Source organism: Crinia signifera, chromosome 7, assembly GCF_055691185.1.
Source record: "Crinia signifera chromosome 7, ASM5569118v1, whole genome shotgun sequence".
Lineage (NCBI taxonomy): Eukaryota > Metazoa > Chordata > Amphibia > Anura > Myobatrachidae > Crinia > Crinia signifera.
The window spans coordinates 12,532,369-12,555,459 of record NC_139223.1 but is presented as its reverse complement, the minus strand read 5'-3'; the positions used below and the strand labels follow the sequence as shown (position 1 = coordinate 12,555,459).

Genomic DNA, 23,091 nt, shown 5'->3' with positions numbered 1-23,091 from the left:
CCCTCTAGGCCCTTAAGCATCTGCTATAGTAGATTACGTTGAAGGAATAGTATCATCATGTTGGTGATAGCACCTGCGGTACTATTATTTGTTTGCTGCTCCTGCTCTTCTCTTGACTAATTATTATTTTTATCCATATCGATAAACTCGGCACACACCAGTGGTACAAACAAAAAATACCTTTTTAAATGACTGACAAGTCAATGCAGTCTCTGCTGTTTTTTTTTTTTATTATTGTTTATTGTAATTAATAGTGCCCCAGTAGACAAGTGGATGTACTCCCTCTCTTCCATTTGTTGTGAAATGGTGCAGATTCCCCACCACATGGTCATTATATCAAATCCAAAACCCAATAAAATCCCACAAAAGATGAAAACGTTTTACCTCATTTTGGAATCTGAAGAATGTGGGAAAACATCAGCCGCCACTTGGATTCCCTTGGATCAAGTAAGTTTGTGTTGATTCAGATCTCTGAGATCCGAGGTGGCGCATCTCTAATACACTGCAGCCTCAATACTTGGATAAGATTGGATTTTCCGGTCTGGATTTATTCTCCAACACTCATTGAGGGCATGTGACTTCCAGTCTGAGTTGTCCCTGTCAGATGCATTATTAATGACAATGTTTGTGGAACACAGCTCAAATAATTTGTGTGCTTTAGTTTTAGTTGTGTCCTAATCCCTGTTGGCCATGATTAGATGCAAAGTGTTCCTTATGGTCGGTGCCTCGTGCCTCACAGAATGGACACTTGCTGTAAGAGCTCATATTGAGGCTTTATAGAAATTCTTGTCCCATTACATTGAGAATTAAGCAGAAGAGTGAACACACAAGTCTGTATAAAGAATGTTCAAATATAACTTTTATTAATTGTATATGATCATTTTCCATTAGAGGAGTAAGTGACGTGTAACAAAATATTAACATACAGTATAAGATTGTATCAGGACAGAAGTAAATAAGTCCATGATGTGGCGGCTCAATTTCTTTCACATGGTTTTTGCAGTATTGTAGAAAGGGATGTGTAACGGATACAAATGACATTAAGTAAATCAGCTCCTAACTGCCATGTTATAGAAAATACTTGAAAAAACGACAGACAAGAGCTACATTGGCTGGTACTGTGGGCCTTATTCAGGCTGGGCTGTGTTTACCTGATCGCTGGTCTGAATCAGGCCCTTTATCATTTACAATTTTATCTCTCGACAAGCTTTGATAAATATCCCCATAATTTACCTGTTGTGTTGTTCCAGTATATTTGATTTATGTTTTGTTTTTAGATAACAGTACTGTATATTATCAGCTATATTTATGGCAGGATATAAGTCAGCGGTGGTTCTAGCATTTGATATTTTTCAGCTACATTTATGGCAGGATATGTCAGCGGTGGTTCTAGCGTTTGATATATTTCAGCTAGATTTATGGCAGGATATAAGTCAGCGGTGGTTCTAGCATTTGATATATTTCAGTTAGATTTATGGCAGGATATAAGTCAGCGATGGTTCTAGCATTTAATATTTTTCAGCTAGATTTATGGCAGGATATAAGTCAGCGGTGGTTCTAGCATTTGATATTTTTCAGCTAGATTTATGGCAGGATATAAGTCAGCGGTGGTTCTAGCATTTGATATTTTTCAGTTAGATTTATGGCAGGATATAAGTCAGCGGTGGTTCTAGCACTTGATATTTTTCAGCTATATGGGAACATGTACCAACTCTTCTACATGTAAGAAGTGGACAAGTAGAGATGTTGTCCCTGCCAACCAATCAGCTTCTAGCTATGATTTCCTAGAGGGCACATGATAAAAGCTAATTACAGGTGCGTCCTTACACACGGGGGAAATTTACTAAGATGGGAGTCCTAATTCACATGGGATGTTGCTATGGGCAACCAATCAGATACTATCTATTATCTTCTAGAAAATCTTCTAGAACTCCATTCTTAGTAAATTTCCCCCGTAGCGTCTATACGGCGAGACACCTGCAAAGACTGATCCGGCCTGAGAGGTGCGGGGTACCATACTGTTCTGTACATTTTGTGCCACAAAAGCAGTGAAACACCTACAGTGCATTATAGATGCTGGGCTGCAACTCACACGTGTACAAAGTCACAGATGACGCACAATGGAAGTCGGTGTGAGAAATGCCATCGTAGCCCTTCTTACACAGATCAGGGGCAGTCGCACACAGTTAGAATAGTTGTGACAAGGATCAGATGGAAATCAGCAGGCAGGATACAGGTAATAGCATCACAGTTCACAATCTTGGTACAGAACTCCGATGTCTCCTACAGTAGCCCATACGCCTGGCTTATCACCTGGGCAGCTAGTCCACCATCAGGAGCCCTTGTACTGGTCCACAGAAACCATTTTTAAAGACAGCTCACATGTGCCCTCAATCAACTCCACTGCAGCTGATTCCTGAGCAGCAACCAAAACCTGGGCTGGATCCATGTGTGCTAAACAGGGAAATCCAACTAATTCTGCCACATCATGTACAGGGCAAATTATGTTGGAGAGTTTAAACAAGAAGTCACAATTTAGACTGCGCTAACAATGAAGTCTATATATGTTCTCAGCTGCTAGTGACATTAAAATATCAGCATACAGTCCCGTTACTATTGTATATGGAGTTTTTAATTATTTTTTTAAAAAATACTATGTTGATAAGTGTGGACACTTAAGGGAATCAGGTGCTGTAGCAAAGTCTTGTCATGATTAAAGTTATATTTGTTTCAAACCTTACATATAGTAATACATTTATGTAGCAATAAAAAAAGTCTACTGGATGTATATTTATATTATATGACAATTTAAGGTATTAACACAGTGTGGTATACATGCAGGTCTACTCATAGTAGGGGATTCCCTCCTTCCCTCGGGACAGAACCGGGATATGTCGCGTCTGCCCAGAATAACATTGTCCCTTCCAAAATGGCCATGCCCTTCTAGCAGCCATAATAACTGTTGACACACATTTTGAGAGGGACATTTGTCAATGGGAGCCGGCACAATGGGACAGCAAACTATTTTCTTTCTGCAGACCAGACAGTATTGGCAATAGCCCCAACAGAAACCCCAGCACCCACAAGCCACCCAGTGTCTCCAAGCCACTGGGGGATATACTGTTCCACTGCAATTTAGTTAATGTCCATGTGTGTTGATCATTTCAGTCTAATGCCAGGCTTTGAAGAGCTTGCTCTCTTGTTATGTTCCTCCAGTCTTCAGGGATTTTTGCTGGTTTAGCATTGTATTTTTTTGCAAATTCCTCATTAAACTCTTTGATAATATATTTCCAATATATCGAGGCCTCAATGCTTGGATCCGGCTGAATTTTCCAGTCTGGGTAAATCATCTGATACTCTTTGTAAGGATGAGGCTTCCAGTCCGTGTCATCACTCTTAAATACTCTATTACCCACAACATTTGTTGAACACAGCTCATGGCAAAGGATATTAGTGCTTAAGACTCTATACTGTCCTAATCCTTGTGGACGGTGTACAGATGCAAAGTGCTTCTTGTGGTCTGTGCCTCCAGCCTCACAGGGCACCTTACAGAATGGACACTGTTTCCCGCAGCCAAACACTTTCTTAAAGAGCTCATCTTGAGGCTTCACAGTGACCTTGGAGAGTACATGTTCAATATTCAAAGAATTCAACTGCATTTGTAATTCTTCTTTAAGGCCACCTAGGAATGTCCTAACATATTGGTGGAACTGGAAAACATTTGCTGTATTTTGAAATGTGACCACGTCTATGTCATTCTGTGACATTACGAGGTCTTTCTTTAGTCTCTTGCAAAATGCTCCCAAACTTTTTGACAGTTTTGTTTGTTGTAGAACCGATTTTTCTTCAAGAACTTGATGGACTTTGTTTGTAATAGCCGTTAGATTGGCTGATGTTAACTTTTTCAACCTCTCAGGTCTTTCGTACCTCAATTGTATGTGTTTTGTTATCCAATTTTTGGCAAAGATCTCATATTGAAGACAATAATTCACATATTCATCAAATATGTTCTTAGTCAGTAGGTCCTTCAGCAAAGCAGACTGGAAGAAAGTTCGACTGCCATATCTTTGCGACTCTTCACTCATTAACACATCATCAACAATGTCTTTGCCAAGATTTGAATAAACATATCCAGTAATTGCTGGTTTTAGGCACATTTCACAGAACCTTTCAGCTCTAATGTGGCAGTCATCCTTTTCTTGATATACTTGTTTGAATGTATTTAAATAATGTAGCCTCAGGTTTTCAAGACATCGTTTTGGATCATTATATTGGATGAAGTCATCATGCATCTTCTGGAACATTGGTGCTGCTTTTGCTAATACCAGAATTTTTAGATCCAGCTCAAGAAATGTTTTAAACCCAAATTGTTTCAAATTCTCCTTAAGGCTCTTGTTGATGATGACCAGTAAATTCTGACCAAATATGTCACTATAATTTTGTTTTGTGGTAACCTTTTCAGCCACATAACGATGACATCTGTCCATAGTTATGAGAACCAAAGTAGTTGCATCGTTCCAGAATTCAGGCTCCCTCATTTTCTTGTCACTGACCATGTGCCCTTTTAGGTATTTCATCTTCATGTAGAAGTCTTTTTTCTGATATGTTTCTAGACTGTCCAGTGTAGTAAGTGTTTCGTTCACATGGCCTGCACTGTTTTTCATATCTTTCCTGAGATGTTCCAGAAGTAATTGTTCGATGTTGAGTTTCTGTAAATTTCTTAGGTTAAATTTTTGCAACGTTTCACTCCACATAGTGTCAAACTCCGATTCTAGCTCTGTGTCATTGAGTTTGCTTTGTTTCTCTCTGTATTTATTCAAGAGTTTTTCGACTTGCTCCTCAATCTTCTTCTGGTAATTTCCTTGTATGTCTCTAATTGTATTTGTCTCCTTTTGGATGGAGATAACTTCCTTGCATTTGTTATTGAGTTGATGTTCAAGTTCGTTTCTCAGCATTGACGTGCTTCTCATAAAGTCATCATCATAGTTTTTTACCAACCTCACATGCTTATTTTTACTTTCAAAATATGATTTTAAGGATTTCTTTATTTCCTGTTCTTGCGTCTGTAGAATATCATGTATTCCATTTTTTAGCTCCATCCACATGTCTGTTTCTTCATCAGAAGCTAACTGATTTTTGATCTGGTTCTCTGTCTCAGTCATCCATTTGTACACACTTTTCCTAAAATTCCACTCTAGATTTGAGTATTCTAGGCACAACTGTTTGTAGGCATCGGCAGCAAGGCTGCTCCTAAAGCTGAAGAGGAATTTTTCATGTTTCACGGCATTCCACAAACTTTTTATCCATTCAATAAATTCCTTAATGTTACAAGAGTCAGAATGGGATTTTTGTTTTATAAAATCCAATAAATATTTTTTCAGATCAGAAATGTTTTCACTATATCCTGTGCAAATTGAAGCCATGGGTGGAACTCCGCGCCACAAGCCAGGAATGTACCAATTGTGCTTTTCAATGTCATATTCAATGATATCAGAGACCTTTGTGATATTCGGGTAGCCCTCCATCTTTGCTGCCACTGCTGTCATTTCATCCAATTGCTCCAGAAGCAGCTTTTTTTCTCTCAGGTTATGTTCATGAGCGGATACATCGCTGACATTCTGATGTACAAACTGGCAGTTGGGCTTCTTCCCGATTTGTTTCATTCTTAGAAATGCGTGGACCACAATCTGCAAAATATCTTTCATTTCTGATGTATTTTCCATAGACATGTTTACTATGGTGATGTCACTCAGCCCAACTACTAGTGTGGCCAGCTCGTTGTCATGTTCTGAGCTGTCATCCAGAGAAGCCAACTCAGGGGCTCTCAATCCTTCGGTGTCAATCACCAGAATAAAGTCACAGCCTATTTCTCTTTGGAAAGTCTTCTCCACATTAATAAGATTCATAAAGGCTCCTCGTGTGCACCGTCCACTGGCCACCGGGAACTGTAGCCCAAACATGGTGTTCAGAAGGGTGGATTTCCCTGTACTTTGTACTCCCAGCACAGTTATTACTCTCATTCTGCAGTGTCCTCCTGTCTTGGTGTCCAACTCAGTCAGGACATCAGTTATCCACTGTAGGGGGATGTTGGAGGCATCGCCATCAATCAGCTCCAATGGGAACCCGTCCAGCAGAAGATCAGCAGCGATTCCTGGGAGACTGCTAAATTGATTTATATTCATTTCTCCATTTTTAACCATGAAACATTCAGCCTCATAAAACTGTCCAAGCTCACGCAGAAAATGCTCAACCCCTAGATTGCTTTCATATATTAAAGGTCCTACGCTTTTGCCTTCAGCTGCCTGGACCTGTAACTGTGATATATTCTTTCTAGATATTGAATCAAGGTAGAACCTCATCCACTTCAAAAAGTAATGTTTCTCCCTCTGAGACAGGTCAATCAATGCATTCTGGAATATCTTGATACTCTCAGGAATTGGCTGTCGACTTTGTTGCCTGCGTAGGTCTAAATTTGTCTTAAATAATTGGGACCTGTATTCCTGTCCGAACCTGTTGCCTTGCATCTTCATTCGGCACATTTCTTTCTCATTTTCAGCTAATTGTGACCACAGATCTCCCTGTAGCTTCATTGTTTGTTTCTTAAATTCTGTCACATCCTTTATGTGTTTAGTGATTTCATAGGCCATCGTTTTTGTCTTCTTACACACCGGGGAGTGCTCGTCTACTTCTATGCCAGTTTCTTCAGCGAAACATGACATTTTCTCGAGAATATTTTCGTTTTTGTTTAATATTGATCTTTCCTTTATCAATGATCTCAGTGTTTTTGCAATCAGCCTGTCGTTAGATGTTCTTGGATTCAGTGCTATAATTCTTTTGCTTAAATCTGAAAATAACGTTGACAGATATTTAATTGTTTGTTTGCCTGCAGAACTATTCTCATTCTTACTTATGATGAATAGATAATTATTGTTTGTAAAGTGTGATAAGTCTTCCAAGAATGTTTTCAATGTTCCTTTTATAATGCTGGAAGAGGATAGGCTGATGATGTAAAAGTAATTTAAATTTGAAACTTCAAAGTCTTTAAAACATTTGCTTTTCTGATCTTCATCATCAATGAACACAAAGACCGTTGAAGAGACCTTCGTAAGAAAGATGAATTGTTTCCTGTTACACTGTAGATCTCCCCGCAGGTTAGAAACAGCAACTGGATTGGGGAAAAGATCAAAATTACTGCCAGAAGGAAGGTACCAGGCTAGTTCCACTAATCCATCAGAAATGACTCTGCGTACATTCCCACCACTCATGTCCCTATGCACAAAATAGTCATGATGTTGCTCCTCATGGTTGAGAATGTGATTGAGGATATTAGATTTGGATAAATGACATCCCCCCAACCTCACAAAAGAAAATATTGGTATGGAAATGTTCACCAAACTTTCCTCTTCGTACCCCTTACATTCTGCTAAAGTCTGTGGTCTCCATCTCTTTACAATGTCCCTAATTGCCCACAGCATGTAGGTGCAACCTGGGCCATCACCAGCAGGGAGCAGCAGAGGGACAGCGAACTGGCACATGGACATTTTTGATATAATCTCCATTCTAAGCAAATGCTCTGAACAATGCAATAGAGCGCACACCAAGTCCAGAGGGTGGACAGATTTTGTTATATCGTCACTATCTGTAAATAAGTCTTCTACATTAAATTCTCGATCATCATCATTAGTTGCGTCTGTGTCTTTTGGGATTATGCTCCGAGCAGTTCCATTTAAACTCATGAGTTTTTTAAGGAAATACCAGGGAACATTCTCCAAAGGCTGCAGTTCAATCTTTTCAAAATCTTTTGGTCCAATATGAAGAACTTTTTTCAGTGTAAGTTTTGTAGTTATAAATTCTTCAAGTCCCAACTTCAACATTAAATCTTGAAGATTGTTTCCGATACCTGCAGAAAAGTACAAACATCATATTATTGTTGTGCTGCAAAAAATGTTTGGAAAATATGAAAAGTGGTCAGTGGGTGGCATTGTTCCAAAGTGACAAAGTTACAGTCCGAATAACTAGTTTTTTTTCCCCTAATTTTCACCACAGCCCAGAATCCTGCATTTGGACGGTCGTGGTGTATAACAAGGTTACACGGATAATATGACAGCCTGTCCTCATTTTAAGTTTTTACAATTTTTTTTTAGCTATTTATCTTTTTGATTTATATCATCTTGTTCAGTAGAAGTTCAGTAGCTTTACAGTCTTAATTACAAAACTGTAACAGATATTCTTACCTTCTATACTATTCTGCTTAATTTTGCAGTGAAATCCTAGCAAAATGTTAGTTGAAGGCAGTGAGAGCTCTGCCTCCAAATAGGCAGAAGGGTGGGGCGGAGCCAAGCTCTCTCTATCTCTCTGCTCTTATTCCTCTCCCTGCATCATTGCACCACCTCCTTGGGTGGCTTGATATTAGCCAGTGCCCACCTACTATTGATCTCACTGCACGTCACTGGCTGGCCAACAAGGAATACTGCCTGGTGGTCCCACACAGTAGTTCTTGGCATAAGAGATTTCAATACAGAATAATAGGTACTGGACAGGGATCAGGGCCAGTTTACCCCTTTGCTGTGAATGATGAGCGAGAATCATCACTGGCACATACACACAAACTGCAGATAATGAGTCCCACTTGTTCATTGTGTGTAGAGATCTTATTGCCAGGGACTACGCACACTTTCTGTTTCATCTTTCAAAAGACTGACATCACAATGGTCAACACAAGTTTTGGGGGGTTTTCAAATATTTTTTTACTTGATTTAACATCCACGTTCACTACGCTTCTGAATAGTAACCACGCGCACAGTCATAGCTCATAATGGTAGACATTAGCAGTCTTTGTGGTCACAAATGATGAAACATACAAAATGACACCCAAAAAATGTGAAGACCTTTTGTTGAACATATCCTTGTTGTACTTTTGACCCTGTTGAAATGTTCTTCAACCTTTTGCACATCCACCTCTTGACTTTGTTGACCATTGTAATGTTGACTTATAACTGTTTATCAAATTACTGTGGATCTTCTACACTACCACCATTCTCCGGTGACTCAATGATTGTAACAGCAGCAAAAACCACTGGATTTTACTACTGGAAATGTAAATATAACTTACGAGGACTTTCTTATTCAATACGGACATTATTTAGCTCCATCTAGTTTTGCCAACAGGTCAAGTTTTGATGACTTCTGTCCGTGGCAGCAGCTGGGATCATTACTGACCCAGGACCATAGAGTAACTCACCTTTGCATGATTTACAAAATCCACAACAGAGTATATGACCTGTTGGTGGTACTGGAGGACCGGAGTTGAAACCCGCTATTAATGCATCTTAAACCTATTGAGGAAGCTTTGAGGTGTTGAAATCTATTCTAAAAAAAAACACTTACCATGTTTTGTCGCCATTGTGAGATCTTGTGTTATTGTACTGTATCATGTGTGTCACATCCCAAATCTAAACAAACAGCAGAAAGATGTATAGTTATTAGACATAATGGGGCAGGATTTGGTTAGGTTAGACTGATGCACATTTTAGACCTGATTCTCAGTTAAACACAGTGACATCCATGTTTTTTGCCAATTGCACAAGTGTGACTTTATACAAATAGAGCCACGTAGTGCACTTCCCTGGTGACCGGCCCTGCATCTGACTGAGCAAGGACTGACTCACCAACTCTCAGCATCTTCATTGATTGCGCCATTCAAACCTACACCAGCCCCAATCTAGGTACAGATACTTAATGAGAGAATGGGCTCCAATGTACATAACCGTGCTTCTGAATCCACAAAACCATCTGCGACATACTAGCTGTTGTGAAACTACAAGTCCCATCATGCATTGCCACAGTTTTGCTATTAGGGAATACTAAAACTATGTCAAGGCATGCTGGGACATGTAGTTTCAAAACAGCTGGAGGGTCACTGTTTGGACATGCCTGGTATAGTGTGTATTTTGGCTCAATCCATTTGGTAAAATGTGAATTTTGCCTTAATCTGTGTGGCATAACGTGAATTTTGACTCAATCCATGTGCCATACTGTGAATTTTGGCTCATTCCATGTGGCATAATGTATAAGAGGCAAGTACAGTATACAGGGTTACTATTGTGTTGCATGATTTGTATAAGGGGTATATGGTGTAGTGAAATTAGGTGACCACATAAAAGGTGCTAAAATGTTGTCTACCAAGTTTTCGGCTTTCAATTTTATTTTTATGACGGAGTGCCGCCTCACCCAGCATATATCTTAGGACATCTGCATCCTGTGGGTGCACCTTTGTCGGGCACCCACCAATATATCTCCCTGCATTTTTCCTATGCCAGCCCCCTGCCTTTTCCAGGCATATATAATTAGTGGAAAGTATTTACACAAATACAGACACACCCATGAGCAGACCACCCAACCAGAACACTGGTCACGACCCCCACATTATTAGGTGCTGGCCACAACCCCTATTATTGCGCATAATAGGCCCTTGATAATTTTCAGCTCCAGGCCCATTTAGACCTTAATCTGGCTCTGCCTGTGACACTTCCACAATACACTCATCAGATGCCATACCTGGGACACTTCCACAATACACTTATCACATGCTACATCTTCTGTAACATACTTGTGACAAACAGACCAGGTTCTGATCTGTGATCTGTGCATAGTGCTGCCCAAAACAATGTGTAAATATATATATTTTTTTAAATTGGAAAAAAAAATGGCATGAGGGTTCCCCCTCCTGAGCATAACCAGCCCCGGGCTCAAAGAGCTGGTCCTGGTTTTAAAAAAATCACGGGGCAAACCGACTAGGGGTCCCATAGATTTTTTAAAACCAGCACCAGGCTCAACGGCTGGTCCTGGTTCCCAAAATTACGGGGTACAAAATGAGTAGGGGTCCCCCGTATTAACAAGAACCAGCACTGGGCCCAACCAGCCAGCAGGGAAATGCCACAGCCGGGGGGAGACTTTTTATACAAGTCCCCCCTGCCAAAGCATTTACCCCCTGACCGGTCAGCCTGGGCACGGATCCCGGGGAAGTGGAGATCCCCTCAATGAAGAGGTTCAGAAAAATGCATTAAGGTGCGATTTCGGAACCTTACTAAAAATCGCAACCCATTAAATCTCACCCAAGGTCTCAGAGGAACAGAAGTTTTCTTAAACTACAGTAAAATAGGAATGATAAAACCCAACATTGAATAGTAACTTGTTCTTATACCAAAGAATGAAGTAATCTGGCTATCAATTATTATTCATTATAGTGTAAAATTCTTCCAAATATAGAAATTCATCTAGGTTATAGCGTTGGCTGATAGTTACTGTGCTAGATGATAATAACAAGTAGTTAGTTCTCATTGGTATGTGTTAGTTTCCTGAATGTCATTCTACCGAGATTGTCCCAATAAAAGATTGGGACGAATCAGTATCTTGCTGAGTAAAAGTATTAGAGTGCTTTTACCTCTCTAGATACAAGTGGGTATCCGGCCGACAGGACAATATCATACGGCCATTGTGGTCACAAAGTCCACAGAATGATGTTATGATAAGTATTAACCCCATAAAAAAATTTTTTAGATAGAAAATACAATATGTTGTAATACAGGAGTCAGTGCAGTGTGACACCAGGGGTGACATTTAATGAGATGCGAAAATGTTATTTCTCCATGGAGACGCATAAGCCAAAGACGCTATCAGCCTCTGTAGCGCTGGGACAGCGCGACAGTAGGTGTTAGCTGTGCAGGATTAAGCCGGCTCTCCTCGCTGTAGGAGACAGACCAGTGATGGATCCTGGATTGGTAAATATGTTGGTGTAAAAGTGAGGTGTGTGTGTGTGTGTAATAAAGTTATACTTTTCTGTGTGTGTGTGTTTTATTTTCGAATTCTTTTTACACGTGGACTACAAGTCCCAGCGGGCCCATTAATGCCCCGCATGCTGGGACTTGTGGTTCTCCAATTCCCACTGGCACTTGTAGTTCACCTGCATAAAGCAATGTTAGGAATGTGTGATTTAACACTATCAGGCCGGCGTCCACTGGCCACGGACGCCGGTGACAGCCCTGGGCTTCAGCCCTGGACGGGTGAAGCCTGGGGGGGACCCCTTTATTGGGGGGGTCCCCACTCCTCCAGGTACCCCGTCCAAGGCTGATCAGCCACGGTGCTCATGGTACGGCCGGGGGACCTTATGTAAAAAGTGTCCCCCGGCTGTGGCATGACACTGTGGGCTGTTGGAGCCCGGTGCTGGTTTCAAAATACGGGGGACCCCCAGATTTTTTGTCCCCAGTATTTTCGGAACCAGGACCGGTCCAAGAGTCCAGGACTGGTTTCAGAAATACGGGGGACCCCTACGCTTTTTGTCCCCCTGTATTTTTGGAACCAGGTCCAGCTCAATGAGCCCGGGGCTGGTTATGCTCAGGAGGGGGGACCCCACGCCATTTTTTTTTTTCAACACAAATTTGCACATTTCCTCAACATCGCACATTTTCATGACTAAAATTCACCCTTTATCGGACTTCTTTACCCGGAATACGCACCTCATTATATATACGGATTTGCGGCAAAAAATGCAATTTTAAAAAGTGCGATAATGGGCGAATTTGAAAATGAATAAATATGGCATCCTATTAAATGTCACCCCAGTTGTCCGTAATATAATATAATACTGCAGTATGAATGAGCACAATACTCTCACCACACTACAGCAGTTACAGCCGTTGTTATTATTACAAGTAGTAGTGGCCATAGTATTGTTACTACACATAGATGAAAGTATATTTATGTAGATAATGTCAAAGGTGGATTTTCTTACCTCCTGCTGTAGTCGTAGGAATGACAACGAAATTTCTCTGAGTCGTACTTATATATACTGTATGTTACTCAGCTGTGTAGGAAATATACTTTATTGTGGTGATTTTTTACTCTAGCAATAACAGTTAATTATTTACTAAAATGTTTAACTCTTTATTTGGTGTGAATTATCTTGAGAGTTATAATATATTAACAGATACACTAGAGGGCGCTAAAGTACCTCACTGCTCTACCAATTAGATAAAGCGAGGGCTGCCTAAGCCAGAGCGTACTTAAGAGGATTACATTTTTTGGGTTGGCAGGAAAGAGTTAATGACTGCTAGTTGCCTAAAGTTAGTTTCAGTTTTGTGGTTAGACTATGGGAGAGCTTAGGGGCGTGAGCTTAGGAGAGGGGTATATAGGCAGGTCCTTACAGGAAATGCTTCCTCTTGGAAAAGTTCTTCAGCCCCACCCACCCTCCCTTGCCTTTGGCATTTCAAATTTATAGTCAATTCATTGGTACATTTACCATTATCAGAACTGGGGCGGTAGGGCGTCACGGTCCAGCGGTCACTTGTGGCATGAGAGGGCGCTGGGAGGCACTACCCCCGGAAAAGACGGCGGGGTGTCCTGCCTTTGCGGGGGGGCGCTGTGGGCACTTCGTCAGCGGAGTGTCCACACCAGCCAGAGAAGGGGTGGTGAGACTTCCCAGCGTTAGGTTGTGCCTTAGTCGGATGGGGCCGTCTCAGTCGTCCCCATGTTAATATCAGTCAGTTGGGGCGTTTAAGTCGCCGCCATTTTTGATGTGACTAGAGCTGGGCGCCGTGACGCCTTATTGCCAGCCCTTTACGAAGAAGGGTCATACCACATAATAAATATACTATGCCCTTTAAATCTAATTGCTTTGGTGTCCGTGTCATTATTGTGTCAGAGTCAGTTATTCTTTAGTTAAGCTAGCTTAAAGTGTATGCTAAGGTTCAAGCCAAATAAATGTATAGACGCCTTATATAGCATTCGCTACCCCTTTCAAATCGCAAAAGCAGGGTCAGACCTGGGTTTTGAATAAGGATCAAACCTGGGTCTGACCCAGGTCAGAGTAATATATAATGCATTATTGACCCTGGTTATTGCAGGGTTTGTGCATTTTTACTCAACCCGGGTCACCCATGTTAAAACCAGTGTGAAGTTTTAAAGTACTTCATTGGTCTCCGAGTTTTAAACAAAGGAGGGGGTGAGGTCTATAGAAATAGGGGGTCGGTGAATGTTTGATGTTGGGTCCTAATAAAGCCAGATGCCGCTAAAGTTTTACTGATATTGTGATAAATTATTGCATCCCTGACTGTGCCTGTGATTTGCCTACAGAATTCCTCCTCACCCCTAATCTGCTGCAACTCCAATATTTCTTCATCACTCCAGTGTGACATGGCTGTACAGCGTGGTATAGTAGGTAGAAAGTACATGGCTGTACAGCGTGGTATAGTAGGTAGAAAGTACATGGCTGTACAGTGCTGTATAGTAGGTAGAACGTACATGGCTGTACAGTGCTGTATAGTAGGAAGAACGTACATGGCTGTACAGTGCTGTATAGTAGGAAGAACGTACATGGCTGTACAGTGCTGTATAGTAGGTAGAACGTACATGGCTGTATAGTGCAGTATAGTAGGTAGAAAGTACATGGCTGTACAGTGCTGTATAGTAGGTAGAAAGGACATGGCTGTACAGCGTGGTATAGTAGGTAGAAAGTACATTGCTGTACAGTGCTGAATAGTAGGTAGAACGTACATGGCTGTACAGTGCAGTATAGTAGGTAGAAAGTACATGGCTGTACAGTGCTGTATAGTAGGTAGAAAGTACATGGCTGTACAGTGCAGTATAGAAGGTAGAAAGTACATGGCTGTACAGTGCTGTATAGTAGGTAGAAAGTACATGGCTGTACAGTGCAGTATAGTAGGTAGAAAGTACATGGCTGTACAGTGCTGTATAGTAGGTAGAAAGGACATGGCTGTACAGCGTGGTATAGTAGGTAGAAAGTACATTGCTGTACAGTGCTGAATAGTAGGTAGAACGTACATGGCTGTACAGTGCAGTATAGTAGGTAGAAAGTACATGGCTGTACAGTGCTGTATAGTAGGTAGAAAGTACATGGCTGTACAGTGCAGTATAGAAGGTAGAAAGTACATGGCTGTACAGTGCAGTATAGTAGGTAGAAAGTACATGGCTGTACAGTGCAGTATAGTAGGTAGAAAGTACATGGCTGTACAGTGCAGTATAGGAGGTAGAAAGTACATGGCTGTACAGTGCAGTATAGTAGCTAGAAACAAAGTACAGTGCAGTATAGTAGGTAGAATGTACATGGCTGTACAGTGCAGTATAGTAGTTAGAAAGTACATGGCTGTGCAGTGCTGTATAGTAGGTAGAAACAAAGTACGGTGCAGTATAGTAGGTAGAATGTACATGGCTGTACAGTGCAGTATAGTAGGTAGAAGTATATGGCTGTACAGTGCAGTATAGTAGATAGAAACAAAGTGCAGTGCAGTGCAGAACACTTCTTACTGCCACATTTTAGCTATTATGCTTGTCCTCACTGTGCAGTGCTGTGCAGGCCTCAGATGGACACTGAAACTGAACCAATCAGCACTTAGAGCAATAACCCGGGTCTGACCTGGGCTATTTATGCAATGTGAAAGGGTATTATACCCCTATTACATCGCAACAATAACCCGGCTCGATCCTGAGTTGTTGTCGGGTTGACCCACGTCTCTGTGCATCCTGAAAAGGCCTTTCCCAGGTCCAGCAGCCCAGTGTTCCGACCCGGGATAAAAGAAGGGTAATCCTGTGCAGTGTGAAGGGGTAACCCGTGTCCCGCTCGCACTATGGAAGAGGCAGCATTTGGGGACAGGGTCAGCCCCAAGCGCTGCCTCCTCCCCAGCCCCTGACAAAGCGCTGACACTCCGCCCACTTTTGGCTTATTGCTTGGTCACCGTGGGAGACTAAAAGAAGATTGACGCAAGCTAAAGATTGACTGAAACGTTGTCGATAGTCACGCGGTCGACACAAGGTTTTTCATGATTTTTTTTTATTTATCCGACTTGATCATACTTTACGGTCCCAGCGCGGGAGAATAAAATAGTCTGCCGAGCGCAGCGAGCCATGCGAGGGAATGCGTTACACTTCTACGGTGTCCACGTCGACCTACGTCAAAATAGACATGAAAAACTTGTGTCGACCTAGTCACTGTCGATCGCATTCCCATCGGACTTTAGTTTCTGAACCCCTCTGATCATGGCCGCACAGAACGATTGAGTAAACCCCTGATCTGTGAGTGGCCGCGATCAGGGGTGTTCTGGATTTCAAGGGAAATTGCATAGATATTGGATTGGATCCGATATCTATCCGTGTGTGGCCACCTTAACGGTGAAGTTCGTCAGCCGCCATGTCCTTGTTTCCGGTACTAGATTTCTGCTGTGCCGGGATAGATGCCCCTTGGTGTAACATTGGAACAAAGGCTTGGACAAGTCTGGGGAATACAGCATGTGGACAACTAGTCCAGTGGCGTAGCTACGTTTTGGGCGCCCATACCCACCCCCCGCCGCCGCCCCGTCGAGCACCCCCCCGTCCCGTCGAGCACCCCCCCCCCCGTCGCCCCGCCGCCTATGCTAACCCCCTCCCCCGCAGTCTTACCTATTGCGCTGGTCCCGGCGGCTCCTTCCGTTCATCTGCTGAGGACCACCACAAAATGGCCGCCCCCGTACAGCAGACAGTTTCAGAGAACTGTTTGCTATATGGGGGCGGCCATTTTGTTGTGGTCCTCATCAGAAGAACGGAGCCGCCGGGACCAGCAAAATACGTAAGTCTGCGGGGGATTGGGGGGGGGGGGGTAACTATAGCACCGCAGCCCCCGGCGCCCCCACATGCACAGCGCCCCCCCGCGGTGGCGGGGGCTGCGGTGCTATAGTTACGCCCCTGAACTAGTCTGTACTAGTACTAAGGCCATACGGTACTTGTGTAGCTTCACGGCGCCCGATACATCAGATGCGATATCCGACGATATAGCAGATGCAGTATCGGCCGATATATCAATGCGATCTGATGCAATTTTTGGCCTGTTCATAACCCCACTATCCACTACGCATGGAGTTGATATTATATAGTGTGGCGAGCACAGCAAGCCACCGAGCTCGAAGCGCGGCGAGCAGACGCGGATTACTGCGCTCGCCACACTATATAAGATCAACTCCATGCGTCGTGGATAGGGGGTTATGAATAGGTAAAAAATTGCATTGGATCGCATCAATATATTGGCCAATATTGCATCCGATATATTGCCCGATATCGCATCCGATATATAGGGCGCCGTGAAACTACACAAGTACTGGCCATACTATTGGGCTCATGTATTTGTGCATGTGGGGTAAATTGTGACTTGTTACCTTATCTATTGAACCACCCTCACAGTATACAGTACAATTCCAGGTTTTATATATTCTAGTTTACATGGTTTATGGTTTTCCAGTCGGTTTTATTAGATTTCTGTTTAGACTTTTATCCAGGAAGAAAACAACTATTGTATGTAAATAAGGTTATATTTAGCACCAGGAAGAATGTCTGTTCTGTCCTATTTATATATAGATTTATAGTATTGTCTAGGTGAGCACGTACTGCTTTTATTGTGCAGCATGCGAGGCTCGAACAGGACCAGCGATGGAGGTGAAGGCTGCAGGTTCTGTTATAGGACTGCCTACAGAAAATGGAAGAAAGTCCAGGATGGAGCCTGCACCACATATTACGGATCACTGTAATCCAATGATTAAAGCGGAGTTGTCCAGGCCAGGCCTTACTCATTGGCATAGTACTACCAGGCCTAACCATATGGATGGATTCAGTACTGAATCCCGGCGGACGGGATCCCGGCGTTCAGAATCCCGACGCCGGAATCCCGACAGCCGAAATGCCGACAAGGGGGGGACGGGGATCCCCCCCCCTGCGGGCTCGCTACGCTCGGCATGCTAATTTATTCTCCCTCCAGGGTTGTCGTGGACACCCACGGAGGGAGAATGTGTCGGCATTTCGGCGGCCGGGATTCTGAACGCGGGATCCCAACCGCCGGGAATATAACTGCATCCCATATGGATGAAGCCAAGAATTTTCACATTCGGGCAGAGGTGAATAACCCTGTGGGTGGGGAGATAAGCATAATCTAATCTAATAAATAAATATATACAGTAAATATATATATATATATATATATAGAAGTTTGTGGTGTGTCCTCCGCAGAGTAATGCACCGCACGGCACTCCAGTAAGTGAAAAAGCAAATTTATTGTGCAACAGTTTCGGAGCCTACCGCTCCTTCGTCAGGCTTACAGCAGAATCAAAGATAAAATGGCAAGGTGCCTACCTTATATTGTGAATGTATGAAAGACCTCCCCTTCTGCGGCTCAGATCCTGCTTGGTGCTGGGACGGATGAGGCCGGAAACCGCGCTGTGCACGGAGCCTCACTTCCGGTTTCCCAGACTGCTCCCTGCTGCGTGTGCTATTCACGTTCCCCGTTGCCATGCAAACAGGGACGCGCTGTAACCACGTTGCCTGGGTTTCCAGTACACAGGATCATACGGCCAGGGGCTGGAAGTAAAACAGTGTTAAATGGTGCTGCGTGTTAACAAAAAAGTGTGATAACATACATACAATATTAAAAACACAGCCAGCAGTATTTCTTATGACAAGCATATATCTAGACAGTATAAAAAAGCTGCTCGAGAAAAAAAAGTTCCTTTAACTGCGGTATGTCCATGTGATGGTCATGTCGGCACTTTCACGTGTCGACCATCAAGCACTTGTTGCTCAAAAAATGTAAAAAGATGAAAAAATAGAAGAAATAGCATGTAGTTATTTTTAACAGGAAACAAGAGTACTATGTCCGAAGATATTAATTATGTGAGGGTGTTCCACATAATTCGTTCATTTAGTCCATGGGGTGATGTTGTATTAAGGCGGAAGATCCACCTTGCCTCTAATCTTAAGAGGGCTTTTTGTCTGTCACCTCCCCGTGGCATAGGGGGGACATGATCAATGATCTGATATTTTAAGGCTGACAAGGGGTGTCCCATTTGTTTGAAGTGGACAGCCACAGGTTGTTCCATAGGCTTGTTCTCCAGGGCGGCCCGGATGGCCGACCTGTGCTGGGCCATCCTTTCCTTGAATTCTCTTGTCGACATTCCCACATAGTGGAGTCCACATGGACAAATAATGATATATACTATATATCTTGTACTACACGTTAACACGTGTCTGATCGGATATGTAGTATCATTGTGTGGATGTTTAAAGGAGGTACCTTGGATTAAATATGCACAAGTTGTGCATTTAATGCACCGGTAGCAACCCTTAGCTTTGGTTCTATTTGTGGTTACTTGACCTTCATCGAAGCCGGTGATATCTGTGTGCACTAGGATATCCCGTAGGTTGCGTCCTCTCCTATAGCATGTCATGGGACGAATGCCAGTGAAACAAGGTAGACTCTTGTCCGTTGCTACGATAGGCCAAAGTGCCCTGCTAGCAATTGGGATGACACTACTGTTAATGTCATATGTGGTTGTCCAAGGGAACACTTCTCTTGTTGTTTTCTCCACTTTAGGTTTCAGCAGACTGTCTCTTCTGATTTTCATTACTTTTTGTTTAGTTGCTGTAAGCTCTTTGAGCTGATATCCTCTCTGATGGAATTTTTCTAATACTGTGTCAAGAGCTTCGGACAGTTTGCTGGGATCACTGCATATTCTTGCTGCTCTCAGCATCTGGGAGTATGCTAATCCTTTTTTAAGTGGGGGCGGGTGGTGACTGCTTGCTAAAAGCAGAGTGTTGCGGTCAGTGTTCTTATAATAAATCATGGTGTTAATGATGCCCGCTTTTAATGATACTGCCACATCCAGAAAATTGATTTCCTCTCTATGCCACGTATATGTCAATTTGATGGGTCCTGGTAGATTGTTGATTCCTGTTAGTAGGATATCTAGTTCTTCAGATGTTCCACGCCATACCATGAATAGGTCATCTATAAATCGACACAATAGTATTATATTGGATGTCGACATCGGGTTGTTGAAGAAAAGTTGTTCCTGTTGTACCATATATGTGTTGGCGTATGATGGTGCCACCGCCGATCCCATGGCACAGCCCTCTAATTGGAGGAATATTTGTCCATCGAATCTAAAGAAGTTCTTGGTGAGTACCAGCTCCAATAGACGAAGGAATAAAACTTTGTTGAACTTAAATTCTTCTCCGAGGGACTCTAAAAAGAGTTGCATGGCCATTAGGCCTTGGTCATGGGGAATTGAAGTATATAATGATGTAACGTCCATGGTACACATAATGGCAGTTGGGGGTAATATCGGCAAATTCTTCAAACGATTTAGAAAATCAGTTGTGTCCTTTAGATGAGTCTCATGCTGTATTACAAACGGTTGTATCAGTTGGTCTAATAGCTGAGAGATGGGCTGGAACAGACTACCCCGGGCCGAGATTATTGGACGGCCAGGTGGCAGAGTGGCATGTTTATAAATCTTTGGGACGCTGTACAAAATCGGCATAATCGGATGTGTGACAGTCAAAGCTTCCATTAGTTTTTTATCAATGATGTTGTTCTTAACTGCCTCATTAAGTACGGACATGAGTTCTTTCTTGTTTACGTCTGTGGGGTCTCTTTGCAATTTTTTGTATACTTTTGTGTCCGCCAGCTGGCGGTTGAGTTCAGCCTTATAGGCACTGAGATCCTGTATAACAATTGCCCCGCCTTTATCAGCGGGGCGTATGGTTATGCTTTTATCTTCCTGTAGGGTCTTTAGAGCTTTTATTTCTTTCTGATTCAAATTCGGATGGAATGGGGACTCTGTTGCTATAAATCGATCCATGGAGGCATTCATGAGTCTTGAATAGGTTTTGATAGATGGGTTCTGAGAGATGGGGTCGAATGTGGAATGGCTATGAGTTTTTTTGAAAGTGGCTATAGGTGAAGTGTCCTGTTGAGGGATAGTATTCTGAAAATGTTCTCTTAGCCGTAATTTACGGCTCATTCTGTGCATATCCATTTGCCAAGAGAAGGGGTCGTGTCGGTTAGTGGGCACAAAAGAGAGCCCTTTGTCCAATAGCTTTTCCTCTTCTGTAGTCAATGTTCGACTGGACAAATTGAAAACGGCTTTAATTAGCGGCCTCTTGCTTTTGAAGAGCCTTTCGGCTTGGCCGCCGCGGCGGGTTCTTTTATGCCGCGACCTCTCCTGGTGGTTACCCCTAAAGGGGGACGTTTACTGGATGCACTTTCATCAGATTCATTGGGTAGAAAATCACTATCAGATTGAGATGTATTAGTACCCCTCGGCTGTTCTGACTTCCTAGTACGCCAACTTCTTCGATTAAATGATCTGGTGTTCCTGGGTTGGGGCTCATTCCCAGTAAGCCAGCGGTATACCTGATTTGACTCATAGTCATTTTCCACTACTGCGAGTTTGGTTTTCTTAAACCTCACCAGCTCCTTGCGGTAGGTCTCGCATTGTTGCTTGATCTTATTGGACCATATTTCAAATTCACTGGATGACAGGATCTCTCGATGTTCAATCTGTATGTTTTCAATTTTTTCTTTGGTTTTCTTAACCTCTTTGCCCGCCTCCTCCACCACAAGCAGCATCAAGTCCAGGCTGCACTTGTTGAGCACGGCCACCCAACGCCTGCAAAACTCTGGACTTGACCTGCCTATGGTGGGGACATTGCGGACTCTGAAGCCTCTTGGAATGAATTTTTTGCGGAAATAATCCGACAGTGTCTGGCCGTGGAGGTGATAGTCAATCTCCCGGCGCTTTAACTTTACCAATGTGTGGTATAAATCTTCCACTTCCACCGCTGATTGCGGTTCCTCACCGAATAGAATACGGGCTGCCTCATCAGCTGAAAGGCTGAGGGTTTCACCCACTGGTGTGATGGTGATACCGCTTGTTCCAGGCTGCGAATTGGACGGCTCCATTGGTGTAAATGGGCAATTGATGATGCGCTGCTGCTGGTTGCGGGTAGGATTCCTTGCTGAAATCGGGCTGGGTGCCTTGATCCTTAGTCCTCTTGAAAACAAGACAACCACTGTATACTTTTGTAGATCCGGCACTCCTGCTTCCTGATGCAAGTGGCCTGGGTGCCTTTGCTCGATTTGAATAGAAGTTTGTGGTGTGTCCTCCGCAGAGTAATGCACCGCACGGCACTCCAGTAAGTGAAAAAGCAAATTTATTGTGCAACAGTTTCGGAGCCTACCGCTCCTTCGTCAGGCTTACAGCAGAATCAAAGATAAAATGGCAAGGTGCCTACCTTATATTGTGAATGTATGAAAGACCTCCCCTTCTGCGGCTCAGATCCTGCTTGGTGCTGGGACGGATGAGGCCGGAAACCGCGGCGGCCAAGCCGAAAGGCTCTTCAAAAGCAAGAGGCCGCTAATTAAAGCCGTTTTCAATTTGTCCAGTCGAACATTGACTACAGAAGAGGAAAAGCTATTGGACAAAGGGCTCTCTTTTGTGCCCACTAACCGACACGACCCCTTCTCTTGGCAAATGGATATGCACAGAATGAGCCGTAAATTACGGCTAAGAGAACATTTTCAGAATACTATCCCTCAACAGGACACTTCACCTATAGCCACTTTCAAAAAAACTCATAGCCATTCCACATTCGACCCCATCTCTCAGAACCCATCTATCAAAACCTATTCAAGACTCATGAATGCCTCCATGGATCGATTTATAGCAACAGAGTCCCCATTCCATCCGAATTTGAATCAGAAAGAAATAAAAGCTCTAAAGACCCTACAGGAAGATAAAAGCATAACCATACGCCCCGCTGATAAAGGCGGGGCAATTGTTATACAGGATCTCAGTGCCTATAAGGCTGAACTCAACCGCCAGCTGGCGGACACAAAAGTATACAAAAAATTGCAAAGAGACCCCACAGACGTATACAAGAAAGAACTCATGTCCGTACTTAATGAGGCAGTTAAGAACAACATCATTGATAAAAAACTAATGGAAGCTTTGACTGTCACACATCCGATTATGCCGATTTTGTACAGCGTCCCAAAGATTCATAAACATGCCACTCTGCCACCTGGCCGTCCAATAATCTCGGCCCGGGGTAGTCTGTTCCAGCCCATCTCTCAGCTATTAGACCAACTGATACAACCGTTTGTAATACAGCATGAGACTCATCTAAAGGACACAACTGATTTTCTAAATCGTTTGAAGAATTTGCCGATATTACCCCCAACTGCCATTATGTGTACCATGGACGTTACATCATTAT

General features: G+C 43.0%; 1 protein-coding gene across 1 annotated transcript in view; it reads right to left on the bottom strand.

The window, feature by feature from the left end:
* Positions 1–1,142: 1,142 nt before the first annotated feature.
* The window catches only part of LOC146019777 (up-regulator of cell proliferation-like), a 36,850-nt gene continuing 14,901 nt past the window's right edge, over positions 1,143–23,091 (bottom strand). Inside the window, exons 2-3 of the mRNA XM_083152329.1 lie at positions 9,388–9,452; positions 1,143–7,900 (exon numbers count right to left, since the gene is read on the bottom strand). Of these exons, the coding sequence (XP_083008455.1) occupies positions 3,165–7,900; positions 9,388–9,403 (4,752 nt within the window). The 5' untranslated portion in view covers positions 9,404–9,452 and the 3' untranslated portion in view covers positions 1,143–3,164. The remainder of the gene's footprint in view (positions 7,901–9,387; positions 9,453–23,091) is intronic.